Genomic DNA, 26,999 nt, shown 5'->3' with positions numbered 1-26,999 from the left:
AGGAATTCTTTACCTGTCTGGTTAGAACTCTCAAGAGTGCAAAGCAGAAACTGTAAAGGTTTTCCAAGCATTAGGCCCAGACCTGGCACAGTGTTCCTTTCAACATGTTGCTTTATGGGTTAGATAAGTCAAGGACAGTAGTATTGAAAGGCAAAGCTCATTTAAGGGAACCAATGTAACAACTAACAAGCTTAGTAATCTCATTCAATGCCCTGGTGTTAAATGTTTATAGTCCAGACAATTTCCAAATCTCTGTCTTGGACCTCTCTCCTAAATTCTAGATTCTCATACTCAACTGCTTTTGTCACCTGCACCTCATATGCAACAAGCATCTCAACTTCAAGGGTTGAAAATCAAATTTTAATCCAGGGACTTCTATTTGTCCCTCACCATCCCTCACCCCTGTCATTGTGTGTTAGCATGTGCATATCAGAACATTTGGCCTTCAGTTTTGGGGAACTGGCTTATTTCACTTAACATGATAGTCTCCAGTTCCATCCATTTACCAAAAAATGCCATAATTTCATTTTTCTTTATAGCTGAGTAATATTCCATTGTGTATACATACCATATTTTCTTTATCCATTCATCTGTTGAAAAGCACTTTGGTTGGTTTCATAGCTTAGCTATTATGAATTGTGTTGCTATAAATATTAATGTGTCTGTGTCACTATGGTATGCTGATTTTACGTCCTTTGGGTATATGCTGAGGAGTGCGATAACTGGATCAAATTGTGGTTCCATTCCAAGTTTTCTAAGGAATCTCCATAATGCTTTCCAGAGTGATGGCACCAATTTGCAGTCCCACCAACAATATATAAATGTACATTTTCCCTACATACTAGCCAACATTTGTTGTTATTTGTATTCTTGATAATTGCCATTCTGACTGGAATGAGATTCAGTATAGTTTAAAATTGCATTTTTCTAGAGATGTTGAACATACTTTTCATATATTTTTTTTACCATTCATATTTCTTCTTCTGGGAAGTGTCCATTCAATTCCTTTGCCCTTTAATGATTGGATTATTTGGTTTCTTGGTGTTACGTTCTTTTTTGCATTCTTTTATATGTCCTGGAGATTGATGCTGTATCTGAGGTACAGGTGGCAAAAATTTTCTCCCATTCTACAGGCTCTCTCTAATCTCTTTCAGTGGATTAGACAAAGGAGAATAAAAGGAAGGGAGAGTAGATGGGAAATGGAAAGACAAAAGAATGAATTGAACATAACTTTCCTATGTTCATATATGAATATACTAGCAGTGCACAACCCCAAAAATGGGATCCTAATGAGAATGTTATACTCCATATAGTCCATATATATAATATATCAAAAATATACTGTCATGTGTACCAAAAAAGAACAAATTTTAAAAGAAAATCAAGTTTTATCTTCTCCATACTGTACCTCTTCTAGTTTTTCCTATCACTCCTGATGGAAGCTCCACTATTACTCTTGTCCAAGCCTACGGTTATTTTTTACTCTTCTTTGTCTCTCAAATCACACATCAAGTATTATCAGCTCACCCATAAAAATAAATCCAGAATCCAAACACTTACCTCCTCTCCTTTGTTAACATCATCATCTTATCCTTAAATTATGCTGCTATAGCCTCCTAATGGGACTCCTGTTGCAGAATTTGTCCATATAGACCCAATTAAAATGTAAATCAGATCAGATCATTTCTGTGCTTGGCACTCTTTAGCAGCTTTCCACCTCATTCTGAGTTAAATTGAAACTTGGTAAAACAAAGATCTATAAGGAAAACACAATCTGGACCCCATGTATGTTGGATTCTTCTCTTCCTCTTGTTTTCCTGGCTCTCTCAGTTCCAGCCACAGCATCTCTTAAGTGCTCCACACTTAAGCCTTTTGTTTGGAATTTTCTCTTGCCAAATTTTCTTCTTCAGAGTTTTACCTAAACACCTCCCAGCTTCTCAAAGAGGCCTACCCTGATCACACCCATTTAAAGTTGCATATGCACGTTCATGAGCACACAGATTTAATCTCATGAGAGAATAGAAAAATACTCAATTGCCCCCAGATAGTTTAATCTGGAAATTAAAATATTAATGGAAAGCTATAGTTTTTCAAGAACAGATGTGATGTAAATTCAAGCAAATTAAGGCATTCATCATAGATTTGGAAATCAAAATGCATGAGGCAGAGAAACTACATAACTAGGTAAATTCTGTGGCCGAATTTAAAGTCATAATATAACTTTCAGCCTCCTGGTCCATATTACACATATCATCATATAAAACTACGAAGACATAAACACAGCAACCTGCAGGTGAAATGGAGTAACAGAGGTCTCAGGTACAGGGAACTGGGGCTTTTGTTTTATTTCATCCTTTTAAGTTAGCTGAGTAATTTTAGTAAATCTGTTTAAATTCTCCAAGCATTATTTTTTCTCATCAAAAAAAAAATGCTGTATAAAAATGTTTACTCTACATACCTCAAAGGGGTAAGATAGAATCTAATGGAATAACATTTATGAGAGTGTTTTGATGAGTATACATACAGCTCTTTAAAACCACCTAATTGGATGTCTGAAGAGCCAAATACCACTTTATACCATTTTTGGTGATGGCTTATTTTTTAATAGAGAATATAAGATTTTTTCATTAGTTTACAGCATAGAATAAGAAATAAAATGATTGTTCCTAGCAATACCATGATTATCTGTGAGTTTGTTGATGTTTTTGTTTTTTACAGCTTTACTGAGGTATAATTAATATAAGCAATTTACCTATATTCTACAATTTGATGAGTTTGGACATATGCACGTACATTTATACCATCACCATGAGCAAGGTAATCAAGATAAGAAATGTATCTATCACCTCCATTTCTTGTAGCCCTTTTCTTTTCTTTTTTATTTTTTTGGTGGTAAGGACACTTAACGTAAGGTCCACCCTCTTAGAAAGGTTTCAAGCCCACAATATGTCATATTGCTAACTTTAGGTACTATATTGCACAGTAATCTCTAAAACTGATTCATGCTGTAAAACTGACACTTGATACCAAATGAACAACTTCATATTTACCCCTCTTCCCTCCTGTCCTGGTAACCACCATTCTATTTTGCTTTTCTTTTTATATGTAGGTGTTAAATATGTAATGAAAAATGATGCTCCACATGCTTTGCTCTTTTGTAACTTAAGACAATACAATACCTGTGACCTTAATGGCAACATATTTACATAATCATGCTTACTATTAACATTCTCATATCCACATAAGGCATCAGTCTCAAAGTTTTCAGCCTGGTGTTAAATAGGATAATGTGGCACTCATTTGTTTTGGGGAAAAAAACTTATATATATCCATAAAAACTTCATATATTATATATTTAACCATATTATACATACACACACATTTGTGTGTCTGTAAATATGCACACAAACTAAATCTGTTTAAATAGTGGGAGAATTTGTTAACATTTTCACAGGAAAATACATTCTACAGTCAATAATTCTGAGCTATATTCTGGATTTCTCTCCCAAGAGATGTGAGCAATCTGGGGGCACACAGCCCACCATGTCCCCAACCTTGAAGCCTACAGATTGTTATATCTACACACTGTAGAATGTGTAAGAACCTAATGTCTGGGTGTTTCAGAAACTTTTCATGGTACTTAAGAGAGAGCTTACAATATCCTCTTACCCTCTGAATTACTTTAACAATGACCTCTGAAGTCATTTCCTTGAGTATTCTTCCACATCACTAACTTTTCATTACTTAATTCCTTATTCTGATTCTCAGAAGGCTTTTATAAAACCTAAAATGTCATTCATGGAAATAACATAAAAGAGCTAGCATTTGAATTCTCTTTTAAAGCAAAGAACAGAAGTGTATTTATACTGTGTGTGCATTATCATAAATAAGAATCCTTCACTTGGTGAGTCTCATATTGCACAGGTATCTCAGAAAGCCCTTGAAAACTTAATTAATTCTGAAGCCAAAAGGGAAAATCCAATTGTGCTTAATAGATCTTATAATATTTTGCTCTCCCTCACATTTGGGGTTTAATGGGCACAAGGTATTGATTTTTCCTACACTGTTTAAGTTGTTATCTTCCCTCCTGTTATCTTCAAAAAGAGGTGATGTGAATTATGTGGAACTACAAAATCAACATTACTTAGAAAATAATATTTTGATGTTATTTTCATTTGTAAATATTAGAAAATAATATTTGACTTTAACAACTTTAGAACATGGTAATAGCACCATTAAATTTACGAGACTTTTAGATTACAATAGTGGATACTGATTTTAGAACTTGCTACAAAGTTCTATTTTTACGTGTATGTATACATGATTAAGTACACCCCTATGGGGCAATACAGTAATTTAGAAATCTGCTTTATGTAAATTTAAAACACATTTTGCAATTGAAATAATAGTTTAAATGGTTAGGTTTTTGACCAGGTGGCAAGCCTTGTCTGCACTGTAAAGAAGTATAAACTTATTTGTTTGTTTGTTTGTTTTACTTTGTTTTGTTATTTGGTAATGGCGATTGAACTCAGAGGCACTCAATCACTGAAACACATCCCCAAGCTCTATTTCATATTTTATTTACAGACAGGGTCTCACTGAGTTTCTTAGCACCCACTCATGATCCTCCTATCTCAGCCTCCTGAGCCACTGGGATTATGCAGAGTAACACAGAGTAAGGGAAGGCTGTGGAAAGAAGAGGGAAGTTTTCCTTCCCTCTTGTGACCCAGGGTTCCTCTAATTTAACCTATAAAAATCAATAGGACATATATTCCAATTAGGATTTAAATTAAGAGTAGCCCAGGTCTATCTTGCTTACACACTGTAAGACTCTCTTAACCCTTAGGTTTCTCCTTCATAAATTGGTGACAGTCGTAGCTCCATGTGCTGTGGAAAACACCATGTGTCATCATGAACAAAAGCCCTCAGCCCAGTGCCCCGCACAAAATCCAATAGATTACAGTTGTTGACTTTCTTCAGTTCGGTGGTCACCCTCCCAAACATTATTTCACTCCACCCTATTCTGTCTCTCCCACCCATCATTCCAATACCACAGTGCCTCACCACCACCCCACTCTCCCTACTAAGATCTGCTCTATTTATTGATTGGGTTATTTGTGGGGTTTTTGTTGTTGTTGTTGTTGTTGTTGTTTTGGTGTTAAGATTTTTGAGTTCTTTATATATCCTAGAGATTAGTGCTCTATCTGATGTGTGAGGGGTAAAAATTTGTTCCCAAATAGTAGGCTCTCTATTCACCTCACTGATTTATTCTTTTGCTGAGAAGATGCTTTTTAGTTTGAATCCATCCCAATTTTTGATTCTTGATATTAATTCTTGCACTATAGGAGTCTTATTAAGGAAGTTGCGGCTTAATCCAACATGATGGAGCTTTGGGCCTACTTTTTCTTCTAATAGATGCAGTATCTCTGGTTTAATTCCTAGATCCTTAATCCACTTTGAGTTGAGTTTTCCATATGGTGAGAGATAGGGGTTTAATTTCATTTTGTTGCACATGGGTTTCCAGTTTTTCCAGCACCATTTGCAGTTAAATGGATGGAGTTGGAGAATATAATGCTAAGTGAAGTTAGCCAATCCCCAAACAACAAATGCTGAATGTTTTCTCTGATTTAAGGATGCTGATTCACCATGGGGGTCAGAGCATGGGAAGATTAGATGAACTCCAGATAGGGCAAAGGGGAAAAGGGAAGGGAGGAGAAGGGAGGGAGCATGGGGGTAGGAAAGACTGTGGAATGAGATGGACATCGTTACCTTAAGTACATGTATGAAGACAAGAATGGTGTGACTGTACTTTGTGTACAACCAGAGATATGAAAAATTGTGCTCTATATGTGTAATATGAATTGTAATGTTTCCTGCTGTCATATATGACACTTAAAATTTTAAAAATGAAAAAAAATAAAACAAAATAAATCAGCAGTGTAAAAAAATAAAATAAGAGAAAGAGAGAGAGAGATCTGCTCCAATTTCCAAAGCATTTTATGGTTCAAAATTACTTCCACCTTCTACTATGAAACATAGAAGAAGAAAAGGTGGAGTTTATCTCTGCTAAATACTGTGAGGAGAACAATCTGATTCATTCATTAAAGTACCTAAGAACCTTAATTCTTTTTAAAACATAAAAATAATGCTAAAGTACAATCAATTGTAAAATAGAAAATAAAAACTTTGGGCCTTACTCAGGGAAGTTATTTTTGTACTAGACAAATGCCACAAAATCAGGCTAATATTGCTGAAGAGTCTACACCTTCCCTACCCTGCCTGGCAAAACTCAAGATCTTCTAGAGCCCAAAGTTCTTCTTTTCCCAAAAATTGGATTTCAGAGACTCGCTGAAACATCTAACACTTAAAATAAACAAAAATCAAACTAACCAATTTTAGGCATAGTAGCCAACAGTGCTTCACCAGAAGGAGCAAAAAGATAGAGATAAAGAAAATAGGAAAAGGAAGCCCAAAAGAACAGGCAAGAAACAGGAAGGGAAGTAAATGGAGAAATGAAGAGGCAGGGGCATCATAAGCCATGAGTGGCATCTCTTGTCTCACTTTCTAAAACGATGAGCAACAGCATTTCTTACTTCCACAAGAGATGCTAGGAATGAAATGACACTGGAAGAACAACGCATAGTGCATGCTATTATGAGGCTGTTTTAAGAAGACCTAGATATCTGTACAACAATTGGGACCAAGGAAAATCTCGCTCACACAAAGAAAAATGATTGCATTTCAAAGTCAGTCCTAATCAGCAAATACTGCAACATAATGAATTTCTTCACTTATTTTGGCATCTCCACAAAATATAAAATCACCAAATGAAATTCAATTTGACCAGGCACAGTTTTTATCCTCACAAATAAATTTTGTTTTCTTTTAAGATCCGGGGGATATATTTTCACATTACTGCTGTCAGTTTCTCTATCAATGTTACTGATTTTGATGCCCAAACTATTTTTTTCCTTTTAATTTAAGTGTACAATTTGAAGGAGGTAATAAATACATTTTAAACTATCTTTTCTGTGGAAAGTTAGTTAGAATAGTTAGAAAAACTTAGATTTCATTGAGAGATGTGAACTAAACATACTGGAAAACATAAATCAAAAGTTCTAAGTCTAAATCAGCTGAATACATTATTGACTCCAAATCATGGATTAAACAAAAGAAATTATATTTGCATTGATGTGTGAATCTGCATCCATTCTTGGTAGCATGTAATATATGCAACTGCTCAGCTCTAGCTGTCCTTGTAGCCACATTACCATATTATTCAAATGTATCTATCATTTATATGTAAATAGACAAGATGAATGGCTTCTTCATAAGACAACAATTTTAAAATGACAAACAGACACAGGCAGACATTAGCAAGATAAAAATGTTTCAAATATTCATTCTTTTACATTTCATCAGGAAAAATGGAAAGTATTTCAATTTTTTTTAAAGTATTGTGGCAATTACTAAATGGAATCTTAATATATTCACAATACCAATAGCTATTCTTCTCAATAAACTACACTGATGTCATTTGTATCTTATAAATTACATGTTCTCAGATCCATCTGTGAAAATTGGGATGTTAATTATCATGGTTACGTTCATGATTCCACAGTTAAATGCTGAAGTAGTGCTACACAAATACCATATGTTTTTCCAAGGGAAATGAAGAAAGATTAATTATGAGTTCAAGTCCAAGTCTTCAAGCAGTAATACTCTCAACACAATAAGATCATTACATTGTGTGCTAGGCAAATTGGATGTCTTAATTAATAGTTGAAATTCCAACTGAGAGGGAAAACTTTGAAACCTAAATTGTAAGTAACAAGCTTTCCTTAAAAAAAATTTAAAAACCTCCATAAGGATGCTTTTGTGAAACCAAGTTATAAGCCCAAATAAAGACACTTCCTCTTTGAATTTCCTTTGATAGTAATAGTTTCCTGTTGTTTAATCCTGTTTCATAAACAAAAATTACAATGCATGCTAGTAACAAATAGACTATAAATAGTTGATACGTCACACAAATATTTAATGTAACATTTTTACTGTATTCAAAGATATCTTATAGAGCTGCTATTTTATGCAAAATTATGTCTCAATGCTCATATAAAATATTCACTTCAATATGACAATGAAAAAACAAAACCTTATGATCAAACTATAGGAATGTTGCTCATATCTTAAAGGTCTGAATTCTTATTTTTCTTACCACATACTCAAAGACCAGTGTCAGGGTCTCCTTGGTATGGATGATGTCATGAAGCAGCACTATGTTCGCATGTTTTAGTCCTTTTAACAGAGAAGCTGTAAAATAAAAAGGGCAGAGAGACAATTTATCAGGGCTAACCATCAACTAATATGTTGCATTATCACATTGGCCCATTGTCAGATAAATGGTATTTATTTTCCCATGTTCCAAATTCAGAATCATGGGATGGAAAAAGGGTCTTCATTTAGATCAAACCCACCAATTTTATCACCTGCCATTTGTTACTAATCTCTGGTTAAGTTCTATAATGTTCAGAGAATGTAGATGGTTTGATTTCAATTTTTTAAAATTTTCAAGGTTTGTTTTACTTGGGATTGTTTACTAAGGATGTGGCTTACCTTAGCATATTTTCCATGTGTATGAAATAAATATTCTGATGCTAGGTGGAGAGTCCCATAAATGTAGCTAGATCCTGTTGTTTCATGATGCTACTGAGTTCCTCTAAATCCTTCCTGCTTTTCTGAATAGTGGTTCAACCAATTACTAAAGTGAGAAATATTGAGGTTGCCAGTTGGACTTATCAGTTTATGCTTGAAGTTCTCTAGTTCTTTCCTTTTCACATTTTCAAGCTCTGTTGTACACTGGATTCACATTTAAGATGGCTGTCTTTTTTACAAATAGACCCCTTTATCAACAATTTTGTTCTTCATTCTTGGAAATTTTTTGCTCTATATCTGCTGTTTTACGTTAGGATAGTAACCCCAATTATCTTTTGATTAGTGTTTACATTGTGTGTCTTTTATGAGCCCTTTTCTATTATTCTACCAATTTCACTATATTTGAAGTGAGCATTTTACAGACAGCATATAGTCAGATCAAGTATCTTTTAAAATTCATTCTACCAATCTCTATGTTTTAATAGATATTTTTAGGCTATTTGGATTCAATATAAATATTAATATGTGGGGTCACCTATTATTTGCATTTGTTTTTCCCATGAGCACCTTAAGATTCAGTTTTCATTTCTGATTTGATTTTGTCTTCTATATTTCTCAAGAGTTCAATTAACTTATTTCATTTTGGTTTTGACCATTTCCCTGCTTAACTTTTGTAGTCCAATTCCATGTGGGTTTTTGTTTGTTTGTTTGCTTGAAAAATCCTCAAAGGATAAATGAGAATATTAATTTATATTACAGTGCTATTTATGGTTTTTTTAATTTCATGGTTGATCCTTAAGAAGTTTTTATCAGCTAAAATGCATAGATTCCTATTGTCTCATTCTTTATTGCAGTTTTGTGTAGATGTGGGCTACTTTATTCGACTCCTACTTACCTAGAGGATAAGTAGGTTTCCTAATTTGGGAATCCTCCAGCTAGTAGTGGTAACAATTTCCCAACTTGAGCAAGGAAAACCTAGTCCTGCCTCTTGAATCCCATTCCTTCTCCCATTCCTTTGATTAAGAAAAGAGACAACCCTGACCCTGATAATCAGGCTCTTTCTAATATCGCTCAGCTTTTTTTAAAAAACCAGACGAATAAACAAAAAATCCTTCGGATAAAAATTTCAGTTTCTATGAACAATATCACAAAAAATATAATTGAACATTTTTTTTTCTTCTTTTGAAATATCTCCCTCAAATATATTGTTAAAAATTGAGCTTTGGGGTTAAAGACATTACTTATTAAATTTGGGTAGTGTATTTAGTCTTCATTTTTCTAATTCTACATAAAAAATTATAAAAGGGAAAATATGTAAAAATCATACTGTGCAAAGCAAGTAACCTGTCTTTTCAAATGACCAAAACCCTTATTACATTAATGTAAGAATACCTGAGATACTCATAAATACAAGAATTAATTTTAGAAAATATCCTCTTCATTCATAAGAAAAACAAAAATAATCAGAATTAATTCTGTGTATAGCAATAACCACTCTATTATAGTATTCAAAGAATAGGGATTTCCTCTCATTACTTTAAAAACACTATGTCTTTGATTTTGGTTTTTACTTATAAATCTAAACAACCTAATGAGAAAAACAAAGCACATGTTTTTAACTTATTCTATCAAGAACTTTTAATGATTCATTTATTCATCAAATATTTATTTCTTCGGAATCTAGTTGCTGGCATTGGTGGCCCTGATCAGACCTCAATCCTGTGACAAACACTCAATAATACCTCAATACCATATCTTTAAAAAGAGATTCACAACACCAAGAATGAACCCTAGTGCAGACTACGGACTTGGAGAGAGACTGATATAGCACCATAAGCTCAGTGATTGCAGGAAATGTGCCATCCTATTATTTCCTCTCCAAGGAGAAGTATCACTCTCTCTGAGTGATGGTTGGGGAGGTGATGAATTTATGTGGGACTATGAGTTACATGGGAACTCTTTGTACTTTCTGTTCAATTTTAACTGAACCTAAAATTGCTTGAAAAAAATAAAGTCTATTAAAAAATCAAAAAGTAAATTGCCACATTTTGTAATATATTAAAAGAAATGCAAATCTAGGTTATTTAATATCTCACTCAAATTGCATGAATTTCAGACATACAATCACCATATACATTGGAGACTCCCTAGAGAAACAAAGATAAAGCATATAGACTGTTCAGTTCCAGCATGCTGTTATTATTATTGCTATTCTGTTGTCTTCTCCAGGAAAACCTGCTTCAGGACAATATATTATATCTTGAAATCTAAGATAAATTTTTATAAGCACGAAATTGGTCAATAGAAGGCCATCGGACTTACAACTGACTGGTGTGGCTACTTACCCATGAAAAGACAAGAATGTATCCTCTCTGAAACTGAATCAGCAACATCAATGCAAATTTGAAGGCCAGAGAAGTATAATCCAAATACTGTGGGGAGGCCTTCTCCCTCATCCCACATATTTCTACCAGGGATGAGTTAGTTTTGCACATTTAAAAGCTTCTAGTAAAACTATCAACAAATTTCTGTTAGCTGACCTCTATAGCATACAAGTGAGAAAATAATCACAAAAATTACAATAACATCACTGTGCATGAACTTTAAAAAAGCAGCTACTACACACTTCCCATAGAGCTTAGTATTGTTCATAATAATAATGTACAGTCTTGTCAATTAATTATTCAAATAGCCCATCAGCCTTAAACAATTAAACTTTTATTAAACAGCTAGCATTAGATATTAATCTGGGGAAGGACATCACATTGGCTCATTTTAAAAAGGATATCAATTTCTGAACTACTCTTCTGAGACTGACTTTCCACAGAGACCCTTATTTCAAGCCACAACAGAGTATTTGAAAATGATGGCCAGGTACAGGGCTTAATACCTTGCCTGTGCAGAGGGGGAAAGTTTACAGGTGAAACAAATTAAGGATCTTCTGAGTAGCAGGTTACAACAAAGAAATATTTGTAATTTTATCCAATTTCATTGTTCAAGTTATTATGTAGGTTGTCAAGCTCAGTGAACATCCATCTTTACACATAAGAACTCCAAAAAGGAACTGAAGCTTCCACTTCACTACAAAACCTATACATAGGAAACTGTTTACCTTGAGATTTTTTTCCCATTTCCCCCATGACTGCCTTTTTTTTCTCTAACCACTTACACTTAAATTGTTTCTCATTTCTCAGAGTAATGTCTTCATACCTATCATATGCCACTGCATTTTCCTACAATTTCAGTAACATCAAATTCCTGCCATCATTTATCTTGGGGGAAAAAAAAAAACATTTTTTTCCTGACAATGTCTAGCATCATAGAAAAAAGTCATGTTATTTTTGTAGTATATTTTTGACCACTTTTACATGAAGTCTCAAAGCCTCCATGTTTTCATTCTATTGTATAAATTATTACAGATTTTATATTTAAGAATACATGTATACAAACTTTAAAAACACATTGGCAGTAAAAGAAACACTGATATCTGAATTTAAAAGCATGGACCCTTTTTTTCTGAGATTAACATAATGAATTCATAGCTGGAAAAGGATAAAGCCATTAATTCCAAAGCTGATGGCAGAAAAATGGCATTCAAGGGCAGAAAACAGCCTATGATCTACCAACATTGGGGGAGGTGACAGACAGGGCTGGCATTGAGGCTGCCAACACGCAGCCACTGGTCACAGCAAGGTGCCAGATACCATGGTTCCTGCTGCCACCAAGGCAAGGGAGCCTCCTGGATGCCAAGTCTGTCCATTGATTAGCACTGACAAATTCCGGAGCCAGTATGTCCCTCTTCATGTCAAACACTGTCAAAACAGTACTCCATGTAATCCTAATGCAATCATAAATACACCACATGTTATCTTTTCATCATTTATATTCAAACCAGATCCTACAACATTTGCGTTGGTAATTCCAGCACACACGCTTTCCCCACAAATTTGAGGTAAACATGTGGCAACATTTCAAATTAATTTCACCAGTGAGGATTAAAACAGTACAATTGAACATGATGTAAACGATTTGTAATTAGGGCTGAGGGTGAAAAATCTTAACAATAATTTTCGGGATATGACATCAAAACAATAAGAAAATGAAAACATTCCATTCATCAAGGTGACTGTGCCTTTGACAAAGTCCCAGGAGGACAGATGGACATGGGGAGCCTTCCCTCTGGCAGTAAGGTCCAGATACACACTCATGAGCCACATTCACCCTGAGGTCTGCCACTCTGAGAATAAACATCTTAGGTTTCCACTCAGACTTGGAAGAGATGAATTTCAACGAAAATCCAACCCCATCCTGATTAAAATAAATGTTTTTATTTAATATGGAAAATCAGAGAAAGCTCATTTTATCAGGTTCTCAGTGTAGTAGCTAAAAAGTGTTAACAATATTTTTTTAAAAGCTTTGATATTTAAGATGATGTTCTATATCACCATTTGACATCCTACTAGGAAAGGAGGGATAATAAATGCACACTACCCATCCTCTCTTGCTTCCTGCTTCAGTGTCTGGAAAGTGCAAACGCCAGCTTCCTTCAGCTTGCTTGTGTCTGGGAGACGAGGAGACTAAACTAATGAAAAGGAGGGCTGTGTCTTTGACCCCGGATTTACTTTTTATTTGGTGTACACACATAGATAGAAAAAGTCAACTCTGCATCACTGGGGGAAAGAGGTCATAGCTGGTCCAAAACACAGAGCTAAAACAATTTAAGTCACACTCGGGATTTAGAGTTACGGCACGCTGTTCACCAGATGTCATCCAAATGTGAAAAGGCAATACAAGAGGTTAGGAATACTTTATTACTATCACATAAATTGTTATGCATCAAAAAGTCTGCTGTTTTGCAGTAGAGCATTCACTTTGCACATGCGAGGCCCTGGGTTCAATCCTCAACACCACATAAAAATAAGTAAAACGAAGGTATTGTGCGCAACTACTACTAAAAAAAAATGAATATTAAAATAAAAGTCTGCTGTTTTTACTTGCTTTTTAATTAAGTTTTTCTGGTGGGAGATGAACAAAAAAAATTAATTTCACTGCATATTCATTCCTCCTGTTTGTCCCCACTCTGATTTCCCTAACATCAAAGTACTGAAAATTAGTGTTGGAAATTACAACCTCAACCATTCTCCCTTGCTGTCAATAATCTATTTATCCATCATTTCTTTACTAGCAGAGAGAAGTCAGCAGGGGCTATTTCCACATCTCAGCCTCAACCTGACCACAATGACCACTTACTAAGTCACTTCAAAGAACAAACTCCTCCAACAGCACAGCTTATGCTTATGGAACTGCCAAGATTTGACTGGCTGGATCCACTGGCACAGCAATGTTATCTGCTTCAATAACATTGCTGTGCCAAATCAATGTTAGCTTTTCATAGATGCATTGGTAGTTTTACCACAGATAATATTCAAGGAGCCAAAAATTGAATAAATAGAAAAAAAAATTAAGAAGAATCTACTCATCACACCATTGTTATATGAAAGGAGTGATACAGGAACGATTTAATTTTTTACATGTAAATCTATATCATCTGGCTTGTCAATGATAAAGACATTACTTTTATAATAAAAAGGAGGTATCTGGAATTTTTCTTCATTAGAAATAGATGAACCAATCTTTCAGTTGATAAATGGATAAAAAAAATGTGGCATATATACAAATGAAATTTGACTCAGCAATAAAAGAGAATAAAATCATGGCATTTGCAGGTAAATGAATGGCATTGGAGAAGATAATGCTAAGTGAAGTTAGTCAATCCCTCCCCCCAAAAATGCCAAATGTTTTCTCTGATTCATACTGGGGTAGAGAGGGGGAGCATGAGAAGAATAGGTGAACTCTAGTTAGGGCAGAGTTGTGGGAAGAAAAGGGAGGGAACAGAGGGTTAGAAAGGGAGGTGGAATGTGATGGATATCATTATCCAAAGTACATGTATGAAGACATAAATTGGTGTCAACATACTTTATATACAACCAGAGATATGAAAAATTGTGCTGTATATGTGTAATAAGAATTGCAATATATTCTGCTGTCATTTATTTTTTTTAAAAAAATCAAAAAATAAAGAAATAGAAGGAAATAGAATAGATCTAAACAACACTATAAAATAAAGAACATACAATGTTTTACACAATTAATAGGTAACTATTGTACAACCCACAATAATGAATCATTATTCAACTATTCCTGCCTCACTAGGGTATTGATGGAAATTTTTTTTTATCTTAGGCATGTCAAACTATAATTTGCTCTCATTCCACACATTAATCCAAAATATTGAAACTGTTCCTGTCTAATCAGTTACTTCCCTGTAGTAAAATAAATTTGCTCAGGGCAAAACATTTCAATTCTGCTGGTTCAATCTATAAATGACTTATCAGCTGGTTTTCCCTGATCTACCTAGTCTTGTTCCTATTTGCTACTCAAAAGATCCATGCAAATGCAAGTAATACATAAATGTTGTACATGGGTTTCTTTTCAAATGCAAACATCTTATTAGTAATTTCTACAGAAATCAAACATGTCTAGCAAAGGGTAGAATGGTGATGATTACCTTCCAGGTACTGTACTTAGCAGAAAAGAGACAAATTTAGGAACAGAAGGTTTCTAGAAGACTTGAAAACAGAAGACTTGATTTTTATTGAGCTACTTAAGATAGCTTTAAAAGCAGTTAGATGGTTTGCTTCATTTTAACTATTTTAAACTTGATTAGACATGGGTTACAAGTCCAATTAGCAAGAACACTGCAATGTAATAAAAAAGGCCATGTGGCTTGGCACCAAGCCCCTTATGTGTTCTGACTAAGAATAAACATTTAGCCAGGAATGGTGGCGAATGCCTGGAATCCAGGTAGCTTGGGAGGACGAAGCTGGAGGATCATGAGTTCAAAGCCAGCCTTCTCAACTTAGTGAGGCCCTAAGCAACTTAGTGAGACCCTGTCTCTAAAAATTATATAAAAAGGGCTAGGGATGTGGCTCAGTGGGTTTAATCCCCAGTAGCAAAATAAATAAATAAATACATTATAATAAACATTTATATCATGTTAGGTATTGCTAGCAGAATAAGCTCAACTAAACCTTTGTTTACATGAAATTACATGAATAGCAATTATTCTTGTATACAAATTAAGGTAAGTGTAAAATCAGATACCTCCTTTGCCATGGCTACTGAGGGCCTGCACAAAGGACAGTTGATCAAGAGGTGGAGCAATATCTGACTCCTTCACGAGACCAGATAGTCTTACAGCATGTTTCCAGACTCTTTAGGCTCCCCTTCCCACATTATCAGGATTTACACTGTTCACTTCATGACAGGCGCATGTGTTCCTTCTCAAAGTGTGGCCCTCCAACCACATACACCAAAATAAATTTATGCACTTGACATTAATGCATATTCACTGGGTGTTATCTCAACCCTATCAAGTGTGAGTATATAGATATAAGACCCAAATAACATCCAATGAATATTTGTTTAACATTTACTATGTGCCAGTCACTATGGATAAAGCAAGAGAAATATGTACACAAATTCTTGTTCCCGTGAAGCTTATATTCTGTATATTGACCAACCTTTTTATTCAATATTTATGTATCCTAAATTTTGAAGGAACTATGCTATGGCTTTGGTGTGTGGAGGGGTAGCATGTTTGTGGGGTGTGTGTGTGTGTGTGTGTGTGTGTGTGTATGCGTGCTTACACACTTAGGTACATTTCCATCTACTCACTGTTCTATGAGAAAATCAACAGAAGCAGTCACATCATTGATTACTAGATTCATTTACCTTTTCTATCACTCACACATACACACACACACACTCACACACACACACTTACACCATTGAGATAGACACCATTGAAGGTGATAGCTTTTAGCTAAAAAACAGAGGGAATACTTCGTTCTGAAAATTTGATAGTATTTTTATGTGTGCAGAGTTTTCCTGTTCAGTATAATAACTTAAATAATGTTAGCTCACAGTTTTTCATTTATAATAAGATGTTGATAAGTTCATGATTAAATGGACTTTTCAAATCTTCAACAGTTTGAAAAGATTAAAGTTTGCTGCAAAAATGTTTCAGAACCAGTGCTGTGGGAAATAGAATCATTATGTCTCGACACACAGTTAATGAATCATGAGCACAGAGGAAAGAGAAGTGGAGGAACATAAGAAATTAATATGAATTTTGGTTGGGGATAAATTGAAATTTCAAACTTACCACTACTTCATTTGATGGAGCAACAAAATTCAGGCTAAAAATTTACAAATTATCATATAAATCAGTAGAAAGAGCAGTCTTAGAGACAGTTCCTTAGAATCAGCTCATCTTGGGGCAGGTATGCCACCTTCTTCCCCACCTCATCTATGGCAACACTTTGTAACCTGTACCTATGCCTGGACAAGGACTCCACACCCTTCATGCTGCCTCTGTGCAGCATGAGCATGGTGGGAACCCATGCTAATCTCACCCCCAGAGAGCCCTGTCACCTACAACAAGGCCACTAACATGCTGAGCCCAACTGTGTTCCCCCACCACCCATGCCCAGCCTCCCTCTATGTCTAGCAACAGTGAATGACATAGTACTTAGCACACATGAGCAACAAGCAAAGGTTCAAGATTTTCACACAGAAAGCAATGATGGGATAAGATAGGCCTTCCAACCAGGTGTTGGAAAAAGGCTGAAGAATCCCAGGCTAGTAGTGGCTTCATTTCTCTCCCACTTCACATTACTCAAGTGGATGCAGCATTTGAAGAGGACTAATCTACCTCTGCAAATACACAATAGCAAGATGGGAAAACAAATTCACCTATAAAGGGTAGAGTGAATGAATGCCAAGTATTCAGTACACAGATCCTGTAGTGATAAAAATAAAATTATTTATGTAAAGTTACATAGGCAAAATGTTATTCAATGCATTTGGGGAGATTCTCTTTCCAAATCTTTTCTAAAAATTAAGAATTTTGTAAATCTTTTTGATACTTCAACAAAAATAACTTTAAATGATTATTCATTAGAGTCTCCTATTTTCTCCTCTAAGGTCAATGTGTATTTGCTAAGAAACTGACAATACCTTGGAAGTGCTACATTTTGTGAAAGTATTCTACTATTGCTTAAAACAAAACATTTGGAAGTATCATCTACCAGGATAACCATACAAGTAAAGTAAGAGACAAGTTGCATATATATCCCATTTCCAAATTAACAAGGTAACTTCATATTTGTCATGGTAATTAAAAAAAAAGCTATTCTAGAAAATGACAATGGCAAAAAAAAAAAAAAGTCAACCAGAAGAACTGGGGGAAGAGGTATTATAATCGTATATTCCTCAGTGTCTCTGCAAGGTGCATCCAAGACTGGTATTGACACAGCTCCGGCTCACCTAACCTGCCCTGGCATACAAGACAGGCAGCTCCTGAGAAATATTGAAAACATCCACCTACTATTAGCATTTCCATCACCTTCTCAAATATATTCAACCTCCTATTGACCCACATTTCCCTTTCTAAAAAATGTCATCTTGTTTTGGGTACATTACACACACATAATCTTATTGCATTAAATGCATCCATAATTTGACTAATTTATCATGCACAACTGAAATAATTCTCACAGAATTGTAAAGGTGAGTGTCTCCTTCAAGAGCATCTTATCCAACCTTTTATTTGACATCTAAGGACAGCAAAATAGATATAAATTTGGCCACAGGTCTCTAACTCTGACCTCCTGACTCCTGACAGAGTACAATTCTGTTTTTGTCATTGGATTAAGCATTTTCTGCTTCTCCCTTTCCCTTGGTTACTGATCTTTGCTCTTAGGTTGTTGCTGTGGGTCATGGCTTCCCTCCATCTTCAAATCTACCTGGGTATTGAGGGCAGAAAACCCTGAAGCTTGAATAGATTAGAGACAGGAGATACATCTTGATTGTTGCACAAAGTGTACACTTGCAGCAGGTTTAAAAGCACAGAAATATGAAGGGGAAAATTGCTATTCAAATAGGCTTTTAAAAAATTGTCTTTATCTGATCAAATCACTTCTCTTCTTGAAGCCTTTTAACAGCACGTTACCAGGGCTTCCAAGGACCTGCACAATAGGCCCTTGGTGAGTCCTCCTGCAGCTGTCCAGCCCTGCCACGCTTTGAACATCAGCTTTCCAACTCCAAGGCCTCTCAGACTCCCGTTGTTTCCGTCCACTCTTGCAGAGTGTCTGGGCCTCACCAATTCCTAGCATATCTTCAGATCTTAACTTAGCTACCTTTGCCTTTGAAAGTCTCTCCTGACCCCCGAATTTTAGGGAGCACTGCCCCTCACAGCATTATGACTACCTGATTGCTGGGTTCCACCTGTCTGCATCCCGGCTCACTCATTGTCTGCACTCACTGCTGCTCTGCCCACAACTCTCAATACAGTGATGAGTTTATAAAAGATGACTATTCAATGCTGGTTGAATAATGCAGGCACAAATGAGAAAAATAAAACCCTTAAATGACCATTCATAAATCACTGCAAGAAGCACAGTTCCTAGAGTTACGCTCCACTGTACATTGGTTATCAAACTACAATGTGCTCAGTTCAGCCTGTATATGGTGATCAGACTAAATCTGTTCTCATTTTCATATTAACTGACAAACACATTGCAGCTATATAGTTCACTGATTTTTTTAAAAAAGAAACAAAGGGACAACCTATAGGATGCCATTAGTTCTTCTTTCATAAGTGGGTGGAATGCTGCATACTAATGCTGTAACTAAAAATGCATTATTTTATTTCCACTCAAATTTCAAATTATGAAGAGATGGTAAAATTGCTTTGAAAGTATCATTTATTTCTAAAAACTCATGTGAGAAACTAAAATTGCATCATAATATTGTATTCAGCATAAGATGAACTTATAAACAAGAAGGCAGCATTCATGAGAAAAGAAAGTTGTTCTAACTGTACAAGGATTTACAGTAGAACCAAATAAAACCAACACACAGACTTGGTTTGTTTGTAATGTTGCAATGTTTCAATTTTTTTAAATTAAGTATTTAAAGATCAGAGGATTTCATGTAAGATGTACAACTCTGGCTTTTCTAGAAAAACCAGAATCCTTGCCATCCCAGGAACCCTGATATGTGTAAAGTCATACGGCCGTGGCTACACAACTGTCCTCCTACACAGCACCACCGCCCAGGTCCTCACCTCACTTGGGTGGCAGTAACAATGATGAGGAAGCTGGAAGTCAACTCAAAGTGAGTTTGATGTGTCCCACAGGTCAATAAGCATGGTAAGAAAAGGGACAAGAAGGAGAACATGGGAGAAGCAATTACAAGATGGCCCTGGTTTCTGCCAAAGAAAAAGGGGCAGAAATAAGGTTATAACCATTTCACATGCTTTTTCTCAAAGTCCCAGTGACTCTCCCAAGTCAGCTTCATGAGTCTCATAATGGGAATCCTTAGTGTTACTAGCACACACAACTGTCCTTTCTTCCTACCTTCTTCCCTCCCTCCCTTCCTTCTTTTCCTTTCTTTCTTTTTAAATCATGTCACTTTGATTACAGATTCACAGAATGACAGATCTCAACAGACACAGAAGACCACTTGGTCCTACTGAAGTATTTTTCTTGACCCAGAAAGAATGTCAAAAAGTATGCAATTTAAAATGGCTCTTTCCTTCTCTAGCCCTCTGGTCTTCCAATTCATTCTTATAGGCTGAAAAATTGAGTAGACATTAAATTTCCAATATTAATCCCCTAAGAAAATGAGGAATAAAGAACAAAATGGACTTACTCAATTCACCAGCAAAGAGTCAACAGCTGACCAGGGCCAGGAGCAGGCCTCTGATTCCCAAGCCATTCTGCCAGGCTTCAAATTGCAAAACTGAGCATTTGGCCAACTAAGCTGATGACCTGACATGTCCACCAAGACAGCAGACAGACAGACAGACAGACAGACAGATAGACACACACACACACACACACACACACATTGAACAATGGACAGCAGAGCAATCCTCAGAGAGAAGACTCAAAAAGAAACTAAGCATAAATTAGTTCAAATAATACCCAAAAGTGGCAACAATTTGAGGAAATAAATATACTCATGAGTGCCCTTTATGATGTCGAGTGTTACTGGGGAGGGAAGAGAGATTGGGCAATGTCTATTAAAAATTAAAATATTTCTCCCAGCCTCTGAAGCAGCATTTCCCCCTGGAAATTTATCCTTGCAGAAACAAAAAAAGATACACTACTAAGAAGATTCATTTTAAAGTTCCTCACAAATGGTGCAAACCTAAAAACAATCTGAACTATCATTCATTATGTTCTGGTTAAATAAAATATGTCACAATTATATAGCAAAAAAAAAAAAAACGTATAGACATTTGAAAGCATGCAAAAATTCTATAAGTACTAACACCAGAGCATATCTGAAATTTGTTAGTAGGGAAACCACCTTGAGAACTGTATGTGACTGTCTGCATGGAAGGAAGCAGAGGGCACAGTTCAGAAGCTATAAATAGAGGTCACTTGTGCACAATGTCACAGAGCTCAGGGGATGAGTGTGGGTAGAAGGCTAGTTTGCTTTGACTTATATGCATTATTTAGCTTATTTTTTGCCTAATCTATTATTTTGTTATAAGTAGAGTTAAAATATTAATAATTTTTTTTAAAATTCCTTATGTTCTTCTCTTAGGCAAGCATCTATACTTTAAAAACTACTTATTCATTCATTCAAGTAACATTTACTGAACACCTATGTTCTGTTGGTGATGATCCAGCCCCAGAAGATATGGAAAGGTACAGGGAGTGCTGGAATATTTTTCAATAATTTGTTCCTCCTAGAATATATGCAAAAGTTGCATTTTGTGTAGGTTGGCTGTGAAGTAGAAAAACATCCAAGAACAACTTCAGATTGTTTTGTATGACCTGCCTAGAGAAATGTTTTGATAATTATAATTAAAAGCCCTGCTTCCCTAAGTAAGATAAGCAGTTGAATAAAAAATACCAGTATCCTTGCCATCCAAAGCTCTTATGATGGAGTCTTAAAAGGAAAGAAGACAAAGAGAAAAAAGGTTCTCCCACACTTACTCCATTTACATAGAACAGCTTTAGGAAAATTGATTAATCAGAAAGCAACGTGCTCCTGGCAAAGGTAAGAAAAGAGAGGAGGGAAATGGAAGTGGTGTCTGTACCCAGGCTGGGCCCCAACATGGACTACTGCGCCACCTGCATTGCTCAGGTGATGTTCATTCTTTCCCATTGAATAACTTCATAAAGCAGGGCAAGTGACGAAGGCACAACCTGGTGATGACTGATCACATCCACAACTGGCCACACATACTGTGCCCAGGTCCTGGTCCTCAGCTACTCTGGCATGGGGCACTGGGTGACTGAACATGTTTGTATTTTTATCCTGTTTTCCTACTAATGCTATAAATAAATAGATCCCACACCCCTTAGCACCTGAGATGCTGCTTAGTGTGGTAGAAATGGCAAGTCAGTTCCTTCAGGCAAACTAAGATAGTCTCTATAAGAACATGAAAATAGTCAACAATGGCACACAGCATGGCATTGCATAGTCTTACCTAGATCCTCACTTCAAGCACAGTTTCTACACTCAAGCAGGGGATAAGAGACACACAAATGACTTTAACAGTTGTGCAAGGGCCATCAGAGTGCAGCAACTGCACAATGGAAACACCAAGGGAATGAAAGGAAAGAAAATGCCCAACAGGAGCAAAGCACAGAACTTTGTAGTGTGGGTGGCAGAGGAGCTATTTGAAAGAACCTGTGGATATGCAACAAAGAGCCTACAGACAAAGCTCCAGGAGCTCGAGGGTGGGGAAAGGATGAATCATAAATGGAGAAATATGTAGTTCGTTTTGGTTAAAAATTAAATATCTGATGGAAAATAATTGGGAGAAAGTTGGAGACAAAAGTTTGGGTCCCGATTATTCAGGTTTTAATGTAGTACACTTTTAATTTGTATAAAAAAGAAGGAAGAGTTAGAAACAAGAGGTGAACATCTAGAAGATTCATGGAATCTGTGTATTACAGGAATACACAGAATAGACCACTGTTGGAAAAAAGGACATCCTTTTGTATAAATCTAGGTGATCGCTTTCCTCTAGTGACAACCCTACAGAACAGATACTAGTGGCTAGAAAACAGGTTACTGATTGCCATCCTAGCTCAGTGACATAACGGTGTCATCATGGGGAAAAACAATTCTTATTTTATTTTTTTAGAAAAACTCAACCAGATAATATATTAACTGAAATGGAAATGTATACGCCTAATGAAAGGTTAGCATTGAGTGCTACCTGTTAGTTGTCACATGAATAATATAATTTTCTACAAATCTTAGGAGAAGGTTTGTCAGAAATGTATTCATACGTAAGTGGCACCAGAAAAGACAGCTCACAAAAACAATCTCCTCTTGACTGCATGTTGGACATCTAAAGTTGGACATTTTATTTTCTTCTAGCTTTAAATTGTCACTTTATTTTGAAGGGAAAAAATGGATTATAAGAGGAATTCAAATAAGAGTCTAACTCAATTTCTGATGGAAATTTCCTCCGAAAAAAAAAATAATGCTTCCATTTGACAAATTAAAGTGCTGGAGAATGAAATGAAACCTGTAGATGAATGGGATAAAACACTAATGTCCAAAAATGCCTGGCCATATTGGCATAATGTATTTCCTATAACCAAAATACCTTCAAAAAGATGTAGCTTTGAAGCGTAAAGATATAGGCAATGAAATACTTGCTAACACATGCTCATTTATTCATCTCACAAACATTGGTGACTTCTGTGGGAGAGAAACAGGGCTAGGCACTATAGACACATGGCAGAGAACAAAGGACAAAATGTGCAAGAATCCTGTCCCCTGGGGCTTACATTCTGGTCAGGAGAGACAACCAAAAGAAAAAGGGGAGGATCTAAAATTTACAAAAAAAAAAAAAAAAAAGGCAGTGTGTGTAGATGTGTGTATCATATATTCCAAAGAGAAAAGTAAAAGGTTGTATGCTAGATGATGCCGTCTTACTTGGGGACAGGTGGCACAAGCTTGGGTCTTGTGATGGACCTAAGTGTTACTGTTTTAGTCAGTTTTTTCCACCACTACAACTGAAATTTCCCCAACCAGAACAATCGTAGAGGAGGAAAGGTTTATTCAGGGGCTTATGGTTTCAGAGGTCTCAGTCGACAGTGGCTGGCTCCATTCCTAGGGGCTCAAGGTGATGTTCACTCTTTCCCAGTGAATCGCCTCATAAAGCAGGGCAAGTGATGGATGCACAACCTGGTGATGTCCGATGCACAACTGGCCATACCTACCCTGCCCGGGTCTTGGTCCTCACCTACCCTGGCATGGGGCACTGGGTGACTGACATGGCGCAAGAGCATGGCAGAGGGAAGAAGCTCACTTGGTTATCAGGAAGCAGAGAGAGACTCCATGCTCCAGATACAAATATATACCCCACAGTCATGCCTCCATGAACCACTTTCTCTAGCCATTCCCCACCTGCATCCAATCACCACCCAGTTAATCCCATCAGAGATTAATTCACTGATTGTATTAAGGCTCTTGTGACACAATCATTTCTCCTCTAAACCTTTCTTGCATCGTCTCACATGTGAGCTTTTGGGGGACACCTTACAACCAAACCATAACAGTTACAATTTAAAAATGAAGCCAACACTAAGGCCTGAGCAGGTCAAAGATGGGGAAAGGATGTCACATACCTTCTGGAACCCACCTTTCCCCTAGACTTCTAACTGCATGAAACTACACATTTCCTTTTTATTTTAATCACCTGGGTGCAGGTTTGTCTGGGACTTGCAGATGAAAACATCCTGGCATGTATCTGGCACCAAGGCTTTCTTATCAGCCATTTGTTGACTTCAGAGAGGGTCAAGATCATATGAACCACAGATCTGAAGCTCAGAAAAGAAACCTGATCATTCCTAATATCCTCTATGAACCTAATTTTCTATTAAGAATTTCTGAGAAGATAATCCAGCTTCATTAGAGTAGTGGAGGCCTAAACCTAACCCTAGATTTAGAAGCTCCACCTCCTAACTCTATGTCTTTCACTCTGTATACCATCTGTTCAAGCCCCAAACAGCAGGAGCTGGAGAGAACTTACACATCAAGACAAACGCTTCATTTGGCAAACTAAAGGTTATATCTATCTTCACCCCAACTTGCAAAATCACTTGCAATGTTGAGAAGTCGAATTTTATGGAAAACAGATTAGACTTCTCTTTCTATTTCCCAGTCCTAAGTACATTTCCACGGGTCACCTCCCTCCAGGCTCCACTTTAACTGTCTATGCAATTAGCCACTGAAGTGCTCTTCTAGGTTTTCAAAATCTTTCTGAACTTTGCAGAACTTGTTATTGCTCTTTGCCAGTTGCTAAGGGTACTTCAAAGAACAAGTGGGATTTTTTAAAAAATCCATTTCATTTTAAACTATAAAATCTAAATCATAAATTGGCAGCTCTGTGAAAATAGGGTGGTAACCCCTACCTTTTCCTTAATAAAATTTTCAAGATGCTATATCAATAGAATATCGACAATGGATACATTTTAGTAAAAAATACACTTTATACCTGATGTCAGAAACGTTATGCCCTGAGGAAGAAACAAGTATAAAAGATTCATTTCAAGTGATTAAATTTCCCTATATTGTGCTTTTATAAAGATTTTCCTTCCTATAATCAGAGAGTAAACTTTAGCTTATAGAGTAGGAAATTCCCTAGTGATTTCTGACTCATGCACAGGGGAATCTCTCATTTCTAGATAATCTGACCTCTGCCCCAGGCAGCTTTGCCATAAGTCCAAGCCAAAGCATTCCATCACAGTCCTAGCCTAAAGGGCCCTGAGCCACCCCATTTCTTTCCAGGATGACTTTTAATCAAGACTATGATTAAATATGTTCTTTTCTCTCTGTTCCTGTTTCCCCCTGGAGACTCCTTTTTGGCTCCTTAAGTTTGCTGCTTGGCATTGGAAGTACAGCAGGCAAGTTATCATGCTGCAAGCTCTTGCTGAACCTCTAGCAAAGGGAATGATCAGTTAAGGCCATTGTTATCTTGGGATCTACAAGGCTGGGGTGTTTTCAGTATCTGCTGTCCATGGCTCTCCACTGTTATCCAAATACTTTGCCAGTGCACTAAGCTCTTTGGAGATAAAATTCACTAGTAAGTTACTAAATGTTGATTTTTTTTGCAGAAAATACAGTACCATGTCTGAGTTAATTATTAATATTTAAAATATTTCAATCCTTAACTCTCCTTTATTTGCTTTGCCCATGCCCTATTAAGACCCTTGTTTGGCAGAATTCAGCAAAATATATGTTACCCACTACTGAGATTGTTCAGCCCCTGATGCGTTTATATTGATTTGTTTATGGTGGTAGTGTGTCCTAAAATGTGTGTAGAAAACAGGGTATTTTATGATAAAGTTGCTGTTTAGTGCATGCTCTGTATAGTACAGACTCATTGATTAACAATGCAAAAAAAAAAAATGCAAGTAACTAGCCATTGTTCAAATGACTGTGGTGCTAGTTCTCTTTTGGGGCCTTTTAGACTTTTGTTGCCCTAAAATTCCATTTTGTCGGGAACCCATTTTCCACCTTGTCTTTCTTGACAGGGTTTTTTCCTACTTTTAAACAGTTGCTAAATAAAATTCTGTATTTTTTCTCTAATAACATTGATACTTAAAATTCAGATCACTAATAATCTTGTTCATATAGAAAGTTAGCCTACTGACATGGAGACATAAATTCTCAATGGCTTAAGCAATGTCAATAATAATAATAGTGTTAACAATACTAGGGTATTGGGGATTGAACTCAGGGCTTCATGCATGCTAGGCAAGCACTCTACCACTGAGTTATACCCTCATCCCTGTCAATTAATGAATAAAATAATGATCATTAATCAACTTTCTTATAAAGCTACAAAATTAATCTTAAAAATTAAGATAAATTACTGCTTTAAAATTAAAACTTACATCTCATCTCAGTTTGACAAGTATATATGAGTTACATTAAAATATAAGTATGCATTTTTTGAAGGAAGAAAATGGCTGAAACTAATGGACTAAAGAATTGAAATATTAGAGATTGAATAAAACTGATACCATTGGGTATGAATTTTTGGTTTATATCAAATTCATATGACCTCAAACCAAACATCACCATTCTTGACAAAGAAGGAATGAATTTAAGGAGCAGACAATATATCTCTTATTTACTTAAAACAAGCAAACTAAATGATTAACAGCAAGACACTCTCCATGAATAGAACAATAATGCTTTGGGTCCAATAAAAACAAGTGGGGGAATTTCCATTG

At 36.0% G+C, this 26,999-nt stretch overlaps 1 protein-coding gene across 3 annotated transcripts in view; it reads right to left on the bottom strand.

Moving 5' to 3' along the window:
• The window catches only part of Cdk14 (cyclin dependent kinase 14), a 563,390-nt gene that overhangs the window by 307,488 nt on the left and 228,903 nt on the right, over positions 1-26,999 (bottom strand). For all 3 annotated transcript variants that reach the window (XM_076860994.1, XM_076861002.1, XM_076861011.1), the window contains exon 6: positions 8,216-8,310. In XM_076860994.1, the coding sequence (XP_076717109.1) occupies positions 8,216-8,310 (95 nt within the window). The remainder of the gene's footprint in view (positions 1-8,215; positions 8,311-26,999) is intronic.

This window comes from Callospermophilus lateralis, chromosome 1 (assembly GCF_048772815.1).
Source record: "Callospermophilus lateralis isolate mCalLat2 chromosome 1, mCalLat2.hap1, whole genome shotgun sequence".
NCBI classification, from domain to species: domain Eukaryota; kingdom Metazoa; phylum Chordata; class Mammalia; order Rodentia; family Sciuridae; genus Callospermophilus; species Callospermophilus lateralis.
Note: the sequence above shows the minus strand (reverse complement) of the source record. Positions and strands in the feature narration are given on the sequence as shown.